This window comes from Castor canadensis, chromosome 3, assembly GCF_047511655.1.
Source record: "Castor canadensis chromosome 3, mCasCan1.hap1v2, whole genome shotgun sequence".
Classification (NCBI taxonomy): Eukaryota; Metazoa; Chordata; class Mammalia; order Rodentia; family Castoridae; genus Castor; species Castor canadensis.
Genome location: NC_133388.1, coordinates 120878620 through 120893926, shown reverse-complemented (window position 1 = coordinate 120893926; position 15307 = coordinate 120878620). Strand labels below are relative to the sequence as shown.

General features: G+C 36.3%; 1 protein-coding gene across 1 annotated transcript in view; it reads right to left on the bottom strand.

The window, feature by feature from the left end:
* The window catches only part of Cpa6 (carboxypeptidase A6), a 354550-nt gene that overhangs the window by 38036 nt on the left and 301207 nt on the right, over nt 1-15307 (bottom strand). Inside the window, exons 7-8 of the mRNA XM_074066936.1 lie at nt 1747-1857; nt 1171-1261 (exon numbers count right to left, since the gene is read on the bottom strand). Of these exons, the coding sequence (XP_073923037.1) occupies nt 1171-1261; nt 1747-1857 (202 nt within the window). The remainder of the gene's footprint in view (nt 1-1170; nt 1262-1746; nt 1858-15307) is intronic.

The window sequence follows — 15307 nt, the reverse complement described above, 5'->3', positions numbered from 1 at the left end:
GATTGCTCTTTATCATGCAGAGAAAAGAAGCTGATTTAAGGCTCAGAGGCGTAGTGATTCTGTCCTGGATATAGGGAAAGAAGGCCGTTGATATTTAGATCACTGTATGGAGCTAGAAAGTAAACCAGGCATTTCACATACATAAGTACTTTAATCTCTATAAGATCCCCATGAGGTGGGTGTTCCTCTAATTTCATAGATTAAAGAAAATTGCCTAAATCACCCATGGCAGAATCAAACCATGTCTGTCTTAGTTCAGAGACAGGTTTTTCAGCTACGCCATGTTGGCATTAGCCAGTTCTAATTGAGGACTGTCGCCTGGCAAGTTGTATGGAGGAGTCTAAATCTATGCCCAGTTATTCTTTCTGACGCTGGTGGTATGGGGGAAGTGGCATCTAGTGCAGAGCTCAAAGCATGGTGAATGAATACATTTGTGACAGGCCTCATTTCTAGGGGACTGAAGAAAGGCTTTCTGTCACACAAGGGTCTGGATTTTGAAGGAGCTAAAGGGCAGCTCCTTACAACTTCATTTTTACAATACTTTTTTTTCTCTCCCTTTTCTGTTGCAGGTATACTAGCCAGGGCTACTTTTCTCATCCCACCCCCACACCCATACCTGTTTGCTTCTTTATTCTCCTTCTACTTGAAAGGTGATTAATGTCATTCAATGAAACATGAAACACAGCAGAAATCCATTTCTGGTGTGAGTGAGCAATAAATGTGTGGCTCATAGATTGGTGGGATGAACCACTTTGATTACCACAGATGGATAAAAGCAGGATCAGTGTTATTCTCATGAAAGGATGAAACATTTAACCAAACTTATAATCACAAATCTCAGTTCCTGTTTTAATTTATGAGTGGCAAGCATTCTTCAAATTTCTGCTTCTATATCTATGTTTAAATTTTCAATTTTCAGGATTGGGTTGATAGATTTAAATCTTTTATAGCTATCTGTGGGGTGTGTGTGTTTGTGCGCACGTGGGCGCGCTGGGGATCAAACCCAAGTCCTCACACATGTTGGGCAAGGCAAGGATGCTACTGTGCTTTATTAGGTTTTCACATATGCAAAAACATCAGTCTCCCAGTAGAGTGCTCCCGGCTTTTCATTTTGCAGAGCGATACCTGCAGGAACCTTTGGTTTTGAGTCCCAATTGGTCCCAAACTTACCGCACCATTTCACTTTCCAGTTACGATTGGCATCAGCTCCACGGCAACGAGACCTTGAGTTCTTTGACCTTGTTTTTCTCCAGAATCGATCCTAGACATAGCCAGAGAGAAAAACGCTTAGGAGGTTATTCTCATGCATCTTCATTGCTCAGTCGGAGAAGGAGCTGCCTCATTGAGGGAGGGTTCTTCCATGAGTAGAAGAGCACAGGAGTGAGTACAAAGAGGACTGGATTCACAGTGGACACCCAGGCTCAGGTTCCACTCTCTGCATGAACTTCCTGTCTCCTACCTTCTGCTGGTCTCATGTCTTACTTCTTCACAGGAAAAATTGAATGGATTGGACTAGGCTAGTGATTGTTCGTGATTTGTTTGGTAGAAAAATGTTTATTTACATGAAATCTTATACAAGTGCAACATACGAATATCAAATCAAATCACGAGGTTGGTGCTCCGATGGGGAGAAAGTGAAGAGCTCTTCTGCATCTCGACAATGACTCAAGCTACTTTGCCGTCCTATGACTATTTTTATGACATCTTCAATCCTTTTTTAAAAATTGGATAGGCAAGGCGACTTACGTGGGTCCAGCTAAAATGGTATCCATCAACGTTAAACACAGGCATAATATAGAAATCAAGATGATTCAGCATTTTTCTCATGACTGGGTCACTCCTGTATGTAAGAAGGGCCTAAAAGACAAAAGAGTCATTTTTCTTATGAATGGATCCCAAATATGGGTTGGGGCAGGGGAGAAAGGGCATCAGAAATCCTATCTATCAATGAGAAATACTAAATACAGTGCTAGAAAAGTAATAAGCTCACACAAACTATGCTCTTCAACATCACAAGTCATTATTGAGACTTTCATCTGAGTTGAACCTTATTATTATAATACTTTAGCAAAGCTGATAAAACACATTAGGTGGGCAGTATTTGGCTAAAGTTTTAAGTTCATGAGGAAAGTAATAAGTATTGATATGCATTTTTATAATCAGTTCATTTTAGATTCCATTTAATGGTAGACAAAATAGTTACCTACATGTATTCAGTATCCTTATATGATATGTCATAGCAGACTAGATATGTGTCACTTAAGTGTTTATGTCTAATTGGTACCAACTTCAAGCCCTGGAATTTGTTGCAAGGGGACTCTATTCTTTGCTCCTGACTTTTTAATGAAAAATTTAATGGACAAGACATCTCTGTTGTCTTTATTGTGGCTCCTTTGAGGGCTTATTCTTGTGACTATGTATTACTTACATTATATTTGACTGCAGGTCTGAAGACTTTTCATTATAGATCTAGACTCAAATAGAAAACCATAGTATGGACTAAGTCAAGTTGAAAAAAATGGATATTTTGAAATACCATTTCTATAGAATGGACTTTTTATTTTATTTATTTATTTAATTTTTTAATTGTTTTATTACTCATATGTGCATACAAGGCTTGGGTCATTTCTCCCCCCTGCCCCCACCCCCTCCCTTACCACCCACTCCGCCCCCTCCTTCTCCCCCCCACCCCCTCAATACCCAGCAGAAACTATTTTGCCCTTATTTCTAATTTTGTTGTAGAGAGAGTATAGGCAATAATAGGAAGGAACAAGGGTTTTTGCTAGTTGAGATAAGGATAGCTATACAGGGAGTTAACTTGCATTGATTTCCTGTGCATGTGTGTTACCTTCTAGGTTAATTCTTTTTGATCTAACCTTTTCTCTAGTTCCTGGTCCCCTTTTCCTATTGGCCTCAGTTGCTTTTAAGGTATCTGCTTTAGTTAGAATGGATTTTTAAAAAAGTTCTTTTTGATGCATGTTTTCTATGTACAGAATATCTTGGAGGAACACAGGAAATTTATAACAATGATTGCCTCTGGGGAGGTGGCTGGGTGACACAATGTGAGAAGGAGTCTTATGTTTAATTTTCTATCGTTTAGATTGAATGTTCACCATATTAAAAGAATAATTCAAAACAGAAATTCTGAGACTAATAATACTAATGGGACCCATGAATCTGATAGAAACAAGAAATCCAGTGACCAAACAGGTGTTAACATTAGTGGATTTGAAAACAAAATTTCGTATGTAGTGCAAAGCTTAAAGGAGTATGAGGGGAAGTGGTTGCTTTTTGATGATTCTGAAGTGAAAGTTACTGAAGAGAAAGACGTTTTGAATTCTCTTTCCCCATCTTCATCTCCTATGTCTACTCCTTACTTGCTATTTTATAAGAAATTATAGAGTGAAATTATTATATGTACTCTCCTTGTATATATAATAAACCTGGACAAACATTGGTAAAATCGATTAGCTATCTTGAAGCTATTGGATATTATTAGTCTCGCTAGGCTTTTACATAAATAGAAAAAATTGAAATGCTAAAAACCATGTTTATTTTTAGAACTCATTTTCCTTAGTAGAGACTAGTGATGCATTAGCTTCTGGGAACAAACTTGTATAGGTTCTTAATCGAATTATTCAAACTGGAAGCATTTAAATACTTTTGGATTTTACACCGATTTTTTTTGTTTGCTTTTTAAAATAAAGTGCTTGTATTTGTATTCTCCATATTTTGGAGTAATTATCTACATGATGTTTATAGGTCTGTGGTTTTTTCACTCAAAAAAATGCAATCTCATTCAGTACATCTGGTTTTATAAGTCAAAGCCAAATCTTTGATGGGCTATATCAGAGGCACAAAGTCTAGAATGTGTATATTCACAGTGGTGTACATTTTGTGCCTTGAATTACTTTGGACAGTGTCTCAGAAAACCTGGACAGTCCCCTCTATCTTCATAAGAATTTTATATGTATTTATGAAGATGATTCTGTATTGTAGTAAATCTTTTTGCGCATGGACTTATTTGTATCTCTTCATACTCATTCTGCACGATCTATATATAGTACATCAAATTTAGAGGTGTGACCTTAAATTTAACTTTTTTTTTTAACTGGGAGGTCAATAAAATTTAAACTGCTTAACAACTAAAAAAAAATTTTTTTGAGGTATGTTTGACATACAAAGAGCTATAGCTTTATAATGTATATAGCTTGATGATTTTAGAGACAACTATGTCCCTATGAAGCTATTACCACAGTCTGCACCAGAAGTATATTCATCTCTTCCTGAAATTTCTTTTTGCCCTCTTTATTTACTGTTTTTTTGTGTGACAAGAACACTTGATGTATGATATACACTCTTAGTAAAAAAAATGTTTATGGCAGTACTGAGACTTGAACTCAGGGCCTTGTGCTTACTAGGCAGGAACCCTACCATTTGAGCCATACTTCTAGCCCCCTTTTAGCAAAATTTTACATCTACAATAGAGTATTGTTAACTATAGGTACTATGTTATACAGGAGATCTCTAGGAGCTATACAACTCATCTGTATAACCAACTGTGTGATGATACCAACCATTTCCCTCTTCCAATCAAAGGCTTAAAATTGCAGTCTTCTTTTATACCTATTTAAGTAGAATTTCTCAACCCATCATAGGTGGTATTGTTGAGAGTTCTATTCACAGAGAGGAATCTAATAATACAATGTGTTTCTGAACTCTGATCATACTACAGATAATACTGAAAAACAAACAGGATTATATTCAAGAATAGGGGTTAAATACAAATTTTATTACATATAATTTAAATATCCATGAGATTATCCAAGTTGATAAACAATACTATTCTTTCTTGTTCTCTTTTGTAGGCTCAATAATAATGTTTTGACCAGCTAGCATTGCTAGAACTTCCACGTATAAACGAACTTTCTGTTGACTGTCTAATGGCTCACACTAGTAGGTGATGAAATTGTATGAATCCTGGCGTTTTGTTTTCCTCAATAAGCTGAGATTCTCCAGTGCTTGGCAGAAGTCTTTCATGGGACACAGTGGAGGCAATTATTAAAGAGAATTTTCTTTCCCCATTGTGTCCTCTTGGTGCCCTTGTCAAAAATTAGTTAATTGCAGGGGCCAGATGTGGTTGCTCACATCTGTAATTCCACCTATTTGGGAGGTAGAGATCAGGAGGATCACAGTTTCAGGCCACCCCAGGCAAAATGTTAGTGAGACTCCCATTTCAGCAAACAAACTGGGCATGATCATCCATATCTGTAGTCCCAGCTACGTGGAGAAATAACTAGAAAGATCACAGTCCCAGGCTAGCCCTGGGCACAAGTGTGAGACCCTGTCCAAAAAAACAACTAAAGCATAAAAGGGCTGGGCCTGTGACCCAAGTGGTAGAGTGTCTGCCTAGCAAGCATGAGGCCCTGAGTTCAAATCCCATATGCAGATTTATTTCTCTCTATTATGTTCCATTGGTCTGTATACCTGTTTTTATGGCAGTATGATGCTGTTTTGATTACTACAGCTTTGAAATACAATTTTAAATCAGGAAGTGTCCTGCTTCCAACTTTTTCATTCTCACTATTGCTTTGGTTATTCAGGTGTTTTTTTTTTCCATATGAATTTTAGGATTGCATTTCCTATTTCTGTGAAGAATGTCTCTGGAATTTGGATAGGGGTTGTGTTAAATCTGCACATTGCTTTGCCTTTGTAAGGAACTTGGCATTTTCTCTTGCAGCTTTCAATATTCTTTTTTTGTTTTGTACTCTTAGTATTTTAACTATTATGTGACATGGAGAGGTTCTTTCCAAGTCATATCTATTTGAGGTTCTAAATGCCTCCTGTACTTGGATGTCCATTTCTTTCCCTACATATAGGAAAATTTCTGCCATAATTTCATTGAATAGGTTTTATATGCATTTAGTCTGTATCTCACTTCTCTCTTCTACACCACAGATTGGTAGGTTTGGTTTTTTTTTTTTTTTTGTGGCACTGGGGTTTGAACTTAGGGCCTCATGCTTGCTAAGCAAGTACTCTTACCACTTGAGACACTCTCCAACCCCTTGGGGGTTATCCCAGAAGTCTTTGCTATTGTGTCAGGATTACATTTTCTCTCCTTTATTGGTATCTGAATGTAATAATCCCTCAACTTTGTCTTCAATCCCTGATATTTTTTCTTCTACCTGGACTAGTATATTGGCAATTCTTTCCACTGAATATTTAAAATTTGATATATAAGCTTTTAATTTCCAGGATTTGTTTTATTTTCCCAGAATCTCTTTTTGCTGAATTTCTCATCCACATCTTGCATTGACTTCTTTACTTCATTCATCTATTTACTTGAATCCTTTTAGAGACCATTGATTATTTTTAAAACTAGACTTTTAAATTTCTTGTATGGCATTTCCACATTTCACTATCTTTGGATGCAGTTCTGAATAAGTTATGAACTTTTGGAGGAGTCCTGCTGTCTTACTTTTTCATAGTTCTTGTTTTCTCTCTTACAATTGGCACATTTGTTGGAATGGATCTATCTTTTAGTTTTACATGGAGGTGTTTTTAGTGAGCCGTCTTTTCATGAGGGCTCAATCCCCAGTACCACTCAGAGAGGAGAAAGCAAATTACCATAATAGCTATAGCACCAGAGCAAACCAGATGTAGAAGTACAATAAAAATCTATTAAAATCAACTACCATACCACCAATAACCACAGAGGAGAAAGTGGTACAAATAGTATAAACTATGAAGTTAAAAATTAATAAAGGTAAGCTAATAATAACAGAATGATGACATAAAAGGGGGGGTAGGGAAAGGGAAAATGTATGAAGAAGTGAGGTTAAATAAAAGAAGATAAAAGGAAAAGAATGTGAGGAAGAAGAAAAGAACCAGAGTAAAAGATAATGAAAAAATACATAATACAGCTAAAGGTAAGAAGAGGAATAAAAATAAAAACATAAAATCTTTTAAAAAAATCAAGTAAAACAACACTAAAAAATGTAATAAAAAGAAAAATAGGTTAAAAATGGAGAAGATTCTTTCTGGGTCCTCTAATATTGCAATCTACCAGGTCTTGGGGTGGAGGTAGTGGGGTAGTGGTAGTTCTGAGGGGTGTCCCCTGAGTGTGTCAGAGTAGGAGAAGCAAATAGAGCACTGAGATGTGCACTGGAGGGGGAGAATGAAGGGAACCCAGCAATCTCCTTGCTGGTCTCAAAGCTTTCAGACTCGGCCCTTCAGCAAACCAACCCTGCAGGAGGGAAGACACGGAGAAAATCAAATGATCTGATGCACCTGGGGTCAGAGCTCTTATTCCCACCTGGCAGCAAACCACATGTAGCAGGGAGGAAGCTTCCGGAGGCTGAGTGAGCTGCTGGCCATGGGCTCAGAACTCAGTCTGTGCAGTAATCCTCAGGCAGTGGGGTTTACTCCTTATCACAGAGGGTGGGGCTACTGACCACCACCCCTTGTGTACCCTGAGGTCTCTGCTGCCTAACCTTCTCAGTGGGTCTGTGTTCAACACTCATCCTCTTCATGATGGCCTCCCGTGGCAATCTCCCATCCATACACTGTGGCAAGGTGTCCCCATGTTTCTTGACTTGTGATAAAAATTTCTTGTTTTCAGGTCCCTAGAGTAATGCAGTCTCAAACAATAGGCCTCTTCTCAAGATGGCACCGCTACAGAACTCCAACAATGCATTTTTTTCTCCAATGTGGGCCTGCCTGCCACGCAGGAAGAGTCTCTGTCAGACCAAATACCCACACTGGATTTAAGGCTTGTGGGAAATGCTAGTACTCTCAGTCTGTTGCCAGTGCTGACTGGTTTACCCTACAGTTGTGGTTTGGGGTTCCACTTTCCCTTGGGAGCCACGGTTAGAGTTGTGGCCTGTTTCCCACTTTTCCCTGCATTTCCTTTCTGCATCTCCATGCTTTTTAAGCTGTTCTGTCACTTCTGTTTTGATTCCTGATACTCTTCTTCTCTTTGTCTTGTATGAACATAGTTATCCTGACTCTTCTCATTCACAGAGTTGCACAAAGGAAACTTCCAATCTGCCATCTTACCCTGTAAGATTTACAGTGTGCCTTTTATTTCCTTTTCTTGTTTAATTGCTGTTACTAGTGCTTTCAGTTCTAAGTTGAATAAAATGGTAAGAATGGGCATTTTTGTCTCTTACCAGATTTAATGGAAATGCATTCAGATGTGCCTCGTTGATTAGATGTTAACTGTGGGTTTTTCATAAATGGCCTTTATTATGTTGAGGCTTTATTATGTTGACTTTCCTTCTGAATCCAAACTGTTGAGTTTTTCTTAATCAAGAGAGGATTCTGAACTTACTCAAATGCTTTTTCCATGCCAATTGAGATGATCATGTCATTTTTATCTTTTGATCTTTTAACGTGCCATATCACAGTGATTTTTGTATTCTAAACCACCCTTGAATGACAGGAATAAATTGCACTTGATCATGATATATAATTTTTCGATGTGTTGCTGAATTTGATTTGCTAATATTTTACTCATGATTTTTGCATCTATGTTCATCAGAGATTCTGGCCTTTAGTTTTCCTATGGTTTCTTTGGATTAGGTATCAAGGTGATGCTGGCCTCATAAGATGTGTTTGGGAATATTCCTTCTAGCTCTATTTCTTTCTTTTTCTTTTTTTATTGTTGGCTGGGTGAGGGTACACTGTGGCATTTATAAAAGTTCTTACAACATGTCAAATATATCATACTTGAACTCACCCCCTCCACCATTCTCCTTTATCCTGCGTTCCCCCATTCCTGGAATAGTTTCAACAGGTATCACTTCTGCATTTACATACATGTGTACATAGTATTTGAAGAATTTAAGAAGAATTAAAACATTTGGTAGAATTTAGCCATGAAGTCATCTAATTCCAGACTTTTATTTGTTGGAAGGTTTTATAAGTACTTCTTCAATTCATATATATATATATATATTTTTTTTTTTTTCTTTTTTTTGTGGTACAGGGATTTTAGCTCAGGGCCTACACCTTAAGTCACTCCACCAGTTCTTTTTTTGTGATTTTTTTTTCAATGTAGGGTCTCACGAACTATTTGCCTTGGTTGGCTTTGATCCTCAAACCTCCTGATCTCTATCTCCTGAGTAGCCAGGATTTGGCACCTGGCACTTCACTCTCTTTGTTATTGGTCTATGCAAACTTTGTTTCTTCAGTATTCAGTCTTGGCAGGTGATATTTTTGTAAGAACTTATCCATGTCCTTTAGGTTAACCAGTCTTTTTTTTTGTTGTTACAGTTTTCCTAATAGTCATTTATTAACCTTTTTACTTGTGAGGTATCTGTTGCATTGTCTCCATTTTCATTTGAATCTTTTCCTTTGTTAGGTTAGAGGTTTGTTGGCTTTGTTTACTTTTTTCAAAACGACAACTTTGGTTTTATTGATTTTTCTGTCTTTTCTGTTTTCTATTTGATTTGATTCTGATCTTTATTATTTCCTTCCATCTGCTAACCTTGGGTTTAGTTTGTTTTGTTTTTCAGCAGTATGGGGGTTTGATTAAACTAAGGACCTCTAGTTTGGTCTTCTTTTTCTATTTTCTTGAAGCACAATCTTCGACTATTTATTTGGGATCCTTCTCCTTTTTCAGTGAAGGCATTTATTGCTATGATCTTCCTTCTTAGAGCTGCTTTTGCTGCATCCCATAAATTTTGATATGTTGTGTTTCCGTTGTCATATGATCCTTCTTTTGACAGAATGGGATTTGAATTCAGGACTTTGCACTTGCTTGGCAGATGCTTTACTGCTTAAGCCAAGCCTCCAACAAGGTATTACAGAATCTTCCTTTGATTTCATCTTTGACTTGTTGGTTATTCAGGACTAACTTCCTTTTATAATTACAATATATTTTAAGGAATATACATCTTGCTTTATTTATCAAATCTTAAAAAAAATGGCATATTGTAGATAAAACTAAAGACTTTTTTTTTGTCATTTCCTGATCTTATTTTCTTCTTTTCCACCAAAGTAATCCCTATTTTAGATTTGAAGTTCATTCCCATGTAATACTATGTTTTGCTACATATATGGATTTATAAATAGCATAAAATATTGTGTGTATACTTTGAACCTTTATGTAAATGAGATTGTGTGTCAATTTGCAGTCTGCTTTTATCTCAATATATTTTTGATATTTATTAAATTGACAGTTTATTCATTATAATTGCTAAATGGTATTCTGATATAGGTAAATACACAATAGATTGATCCTTTACTTTGGGTCAATGTATTTTGAACAGTTAGGTTATGTTTGGTATTTCACTAGCATGTTGCAATGAATGTTCTTGCACATTTTTTCTAGACAAATGTGAGAGTTTCTTTAAGATATGTATCTAAGAATAGATTATTTAGATCTATAATCTACTTAGTTGAGAGATTGCATGCTCTCAACTTTACTAACTGTTGGCATTTTTTCTCTAAATCGATTAACACTCTCATTGCAGTGAATGAAAGGAGTTAAAATGCTACTACCTCTGTCAAGTAACAATTTTCATTTGTGGGTGGAATTGCTCTAATGCACTTTGATGTGTATTCATTTGCCTAGTTCCCACCATGTAGCTTACACAGCCTCTAATGGGACTGGTAGGATTTGTTTCCCTGTGTTACTCTAATTCCAAGTTATTTTGGCTATTTTTGACTCCCCTTTCACGTTAATTTTGAGACCCAGGTAAATCACATTAAAGACATTTGTTTTAAACTTAGGTTGTTCTTTGTTGTCATTAACAGATTTTGAATTTGAGAAAATGATTTTTCTTCATGTATTGACACAATCATTTGGTTGCTGTTAAGATACATTTCAGTGAATTAAACCATCCTTGTATTTCTGGGATAAGCCTGTACTTGCCTGGTTTTGGTACCAGAGTTATATGATTCTATTATGATTTGGGGAATATTTTGAAATATATTTGAATCATTACCTCCCTGGTGGTGGAATTCAGCTCTAAAACCTTTTGGACCTAAAGAAGAAATTAATTGAATAGAAAAGAAAGACACAGTAGGAGAGAGCACTTTGCTTTCTCTTCCATTGTTTTCCGCTCTTTTTCATTCTTTTTCCTTTTTAACTCTTTCTTCCTTTTCCAATTTCTTGAGTTGGAAGCTTGGCTCACTAATTTGTAGACTTTATTCTTTTATAATATGTTTATTTAAAAGTATAACTAAATTCTCCTTCAGAACTACTGTAGCGGCATTCTATATGTATGTTTTGAATATTTAGCCAGCTAAATATTCAAAATTTAAATTCAGTTCTAAATATTCAAAAATTTTCTTCATTTTTAAAATCTATGAGTTATTTGTAAATGTTTTTATTTCTAAGTATGATTTTAAAAAGTTTTTTAAACAAATGGCTTCTTTTTTCCTTCATTTTTATTACTATACAGTCATTGTACAGGGAGATTCATTGTGACATTTCCAAATAGGCTTACATTATACAATTAGTTAGATCACCCCACCATCTTTCTCCCTTGACCCCTTTCCTGCCTCACTTAAAGCCATTGCAAGAGGCTTCATTTTTCTATTTCATGTAAGTATATGAAGTCCATCAGCTATGTATTCACCTTCATCTCCTTCATTCCCCTTCCCCCTCCCAGAAGAACCTCCCCACTGTACCTATTTTACAGTCCTGTCTTTCATTATTAATTACAAAGTCGATGTTCAAAGGGGTTTCTCAATGTATCCCAGCTGTGAGTATACTTTACCTGGGTCAGTTCAATCCCTTCCATTACTGTCCTTACCCCTTTCCTTCCATCCCCTATTATTCAGCAACTTTCAATACATGTCATTGTATCATCCACTGCACAGATGTAGTGTATTTGACTATCATTCTCCTTTCCTTTCCCTCCTTCCCTGGGTTCCATAGAGTATTTCCACTATTACAAACATGTTCTACATCTAAGTAACAAATGATTTCTAACAACTGCATTACAGTTAGAGAATACAGTCTATGTTATTAGATTATTTATTATCTTTTGAGCCTTGTTTGTGGCTTAGTATAGGGTCAATTTTTTTTTTTTGGTGGTACTGGGGTTTGAACTCAGGGCTTCATGCTTTCTAGGCAGTCATTCTACAACTAGAATCACTCCACCAGTCCTTTTTTATGTTGGGTATTTTTAAGATAGGGTCTCAAGAATTATTTGTCCAGGCTAGCTTCAAACTGCTATCCTTGTGATTTCTGCCTCTTGAGTAACTAGGATTATAGGCATGAACCACCAGTGTCAAGCTGGTCAATTTTTTGAATGTTCCAGTTCTGCTTGAAGAGAATATGCAATATTTAATTTTTTAGTGTGGATTTTATACACACATATTAAGTTTATTATGGAGCTTGGATAATCCATATCTTTATTAAACTTTTTTCTGCTGTCTTAGTCACTGAAAGTTATGCAAATAGCCACTCATGTTGTTATTTTGAGTTTATGACATTTACTTATTTCTGTCAATTTTTGCTTCGTATATTTTGAGGCCATTAATATAATTTTAAAGATCTTCATTTTAGGTAATATATTAATCAAGGAAGCTATTCTTTAGGTTCTATTTTGGGAAGGATTTGATTTCCAAGACTTGCCAGAATGTGTTCTTCCTTCTACAAACAAGCAGGGAGTCACTGTACTGCACATGCTATATTTGTGATTTTTATAACTCTCTAAGAATTGCAACTATTCTCCATCTGGTCAGACAAAGCAAGAGTGATCACAATGTGATGATTGCTAAATACTGAACAGGATGATTGAGAGACTGTCTTGCCTGAATGCTTCAAGTAATAGGACACAGATAATTTCTTTTTTATGGGTTAGGTGGGTGTTTTTAGAAACCACATGACCATATGTCTATTTCCTATCCTAACATCATAAAGACTTTTCTTCTAATGAGAAGAACTCTTTTTGGCAATCAATATACAGCACCCACACACAAAAAAGAAGATGCTAACTAGTCTAGTTGCATCTCTTCTTGACTACTGTGGCTGCTTATCAGGACCTAGGTAACCTTGAACTGAAAGCAGTCACAAAACAATGCACCACATGCCTCAGTGTGGCAATCCCTAGGAACTGCACTCAATTCAATTTGTTTTAAAAATGCTTCACCAAAATGGATTTTGATTTTAAAATTGAAAGATCTTAGGGGAGCATGGTGATAGAGAGTAACAGAAGGGAGTTAATTTGGTAAAAGCACAATATATACAGATCTGAAGTATAAACGTAAAATCCCCTTGAACTATCAATATACCCTTAATTTAAAAAATGAGGGGCAGGAGGGAAAAATAAGCCTTTTTGGGGGTGGGTTTCAGTGAGAGGGGGTGGGCACAAGGAAAGGGGGAATGAGAGTGAATATGGTGGATGCATTTTGTATCCATATATGAAAATAGAAGAATGAAACCTGTTGAAATTGAGGGGAAGAGGGAGAATGATGGCGAGGGTAAATCTAAGTTATACTGTAAGCACATATGTAAGTATCACAATGTAACCCCCTGTACAACTATTATATGCTAATAAAATCATAAAAATTAAAAAGATATTAAAGAAGGTTTTGAATATTATCTTCTGTTAGGCAAGTGGAAGACATGTTTGATACTAGATTAGAGGCTTACTGAAGTTAATTAAGAAAGACAGAGAATGGATCTATTTGGTGTCTGACAATTAACCAAGATGATTTTGGCTTCCCCATAGATATATATATATACATGTCATAAACCAGAATTTACTAGATACATCTTGGTCAAAATTGAAGATAAATTTTCCATTACCAAAGTCTTTGTGTGATATAACAAAGCTAAGCAGAAGAATTTCTCTCCTGTTCACTATTTTTGGATTTGTTTGGGTGTTTCTTACTGAGAGTTCCATGAAAAGCTAGAATTCAGGGGTCTTTTTGAAGATTGATGCTACTGGCTTTTAAAAGGTAGCTTTTAAGATTTTTTTCTCTCTTTTTGTTTTTCCATTAGAATCTCTGCACAGGACCTAAAAAATATTAACCACACATTCAATGAAGGGCACATTGGAAGAACTAAACATGTCACAGTTGTGGCCAAAAGCAGGGGCACAATCATTGTCAGTCAGAAAAACGTCCTCACTTGGTCTACAGTGAAGTAAAAGTATTTAGGACAAAAAATGCTTCAGCACCACAGTCAGTGCATCTAATCACAAAAGAGATATTTAAAATTCAATGCTGGGAGAATTACTTAGAACAAGGGAGACTTTCTAGGGAAGTAAAAAAAAGGCGGGAATGGGGGCGCTTAATCTATAAAGGTAACTGACATCACACTGTAAGATGCCGTTAAGTACAAGATGGCCAATTAAATGACAGTTTGAGAGCTACATGGACAACAGGCTCTGTGAATGAAGAAGAACTGAAAATCATATTCTTAGTTATTTTGTATTTCTAATCACCCACAGTGATGGGGCAGGTGAAGACTGAAAATATTATCTATGTTCTCTAATAGAGGTAAGTATTTGAAATGTTTTGTGTCACTAGGAAGAATATGACATTGGATGCATGTTCACTCTTTTTCCGAAGTTATGTCACTTCACACTTCTATAAGTTTTATACTAAGACAGCATGATAACAATGGCTAGCTGTATTTATTCATAAGAAGAAGGCAGTACCAAGTTGGTGGCATTTTCAAGTCTTCTATTTAAGAATGTTTTACCTACCGTCAAAGAAAGTACAGCTGAGGGATTTGAGTGGTAGAGCACCTGACTAAAGGAAGGTACAGGTATCCTTTCTTTGCATGGTTCTGATATACACAAATTTCATTTAATACAGTTTGGTTAGATAACACCAGCCCTTCCACAAACAGTGCAGTTTTCAGTTAGCCTGCTACATCTTCAGCCTACAAAGCCTATGTACATTCCAGAGGCACATCAAGGTCTGTGACCTTCTTCAGTGGGTGACTGGTCACTGTGCATCCCTTATTCAATTTACACACAGACAGCAAAGTGTGTAATTATATTACCTCTTATTTAATAGTGGTAAACCTATATGGTAGTTTACAAAACTGAATGATAGAAAGTGAAAATTGTCCAACTAAGGTGAAAATGCAGCAAAGAAATGAAAAGTGTTAATGCTGGAGATAAAATTTGACCAAATCTAAATGGAGTTTAAAACAAATAGCTGACTGAGAATGTTGGCATTGCCAACACAGTGATGCAGCCAGACAAACCTACCAACCTAGATGAGGGAAGTGATTGCTCTGAGAAGAGTAAAAACATCCTGGAAGAAGTGACGCTGGCAACATTTCACTTTAAAGGCGCTCTCAGAGGTATTTTACCACATTGAAAGTACAAAG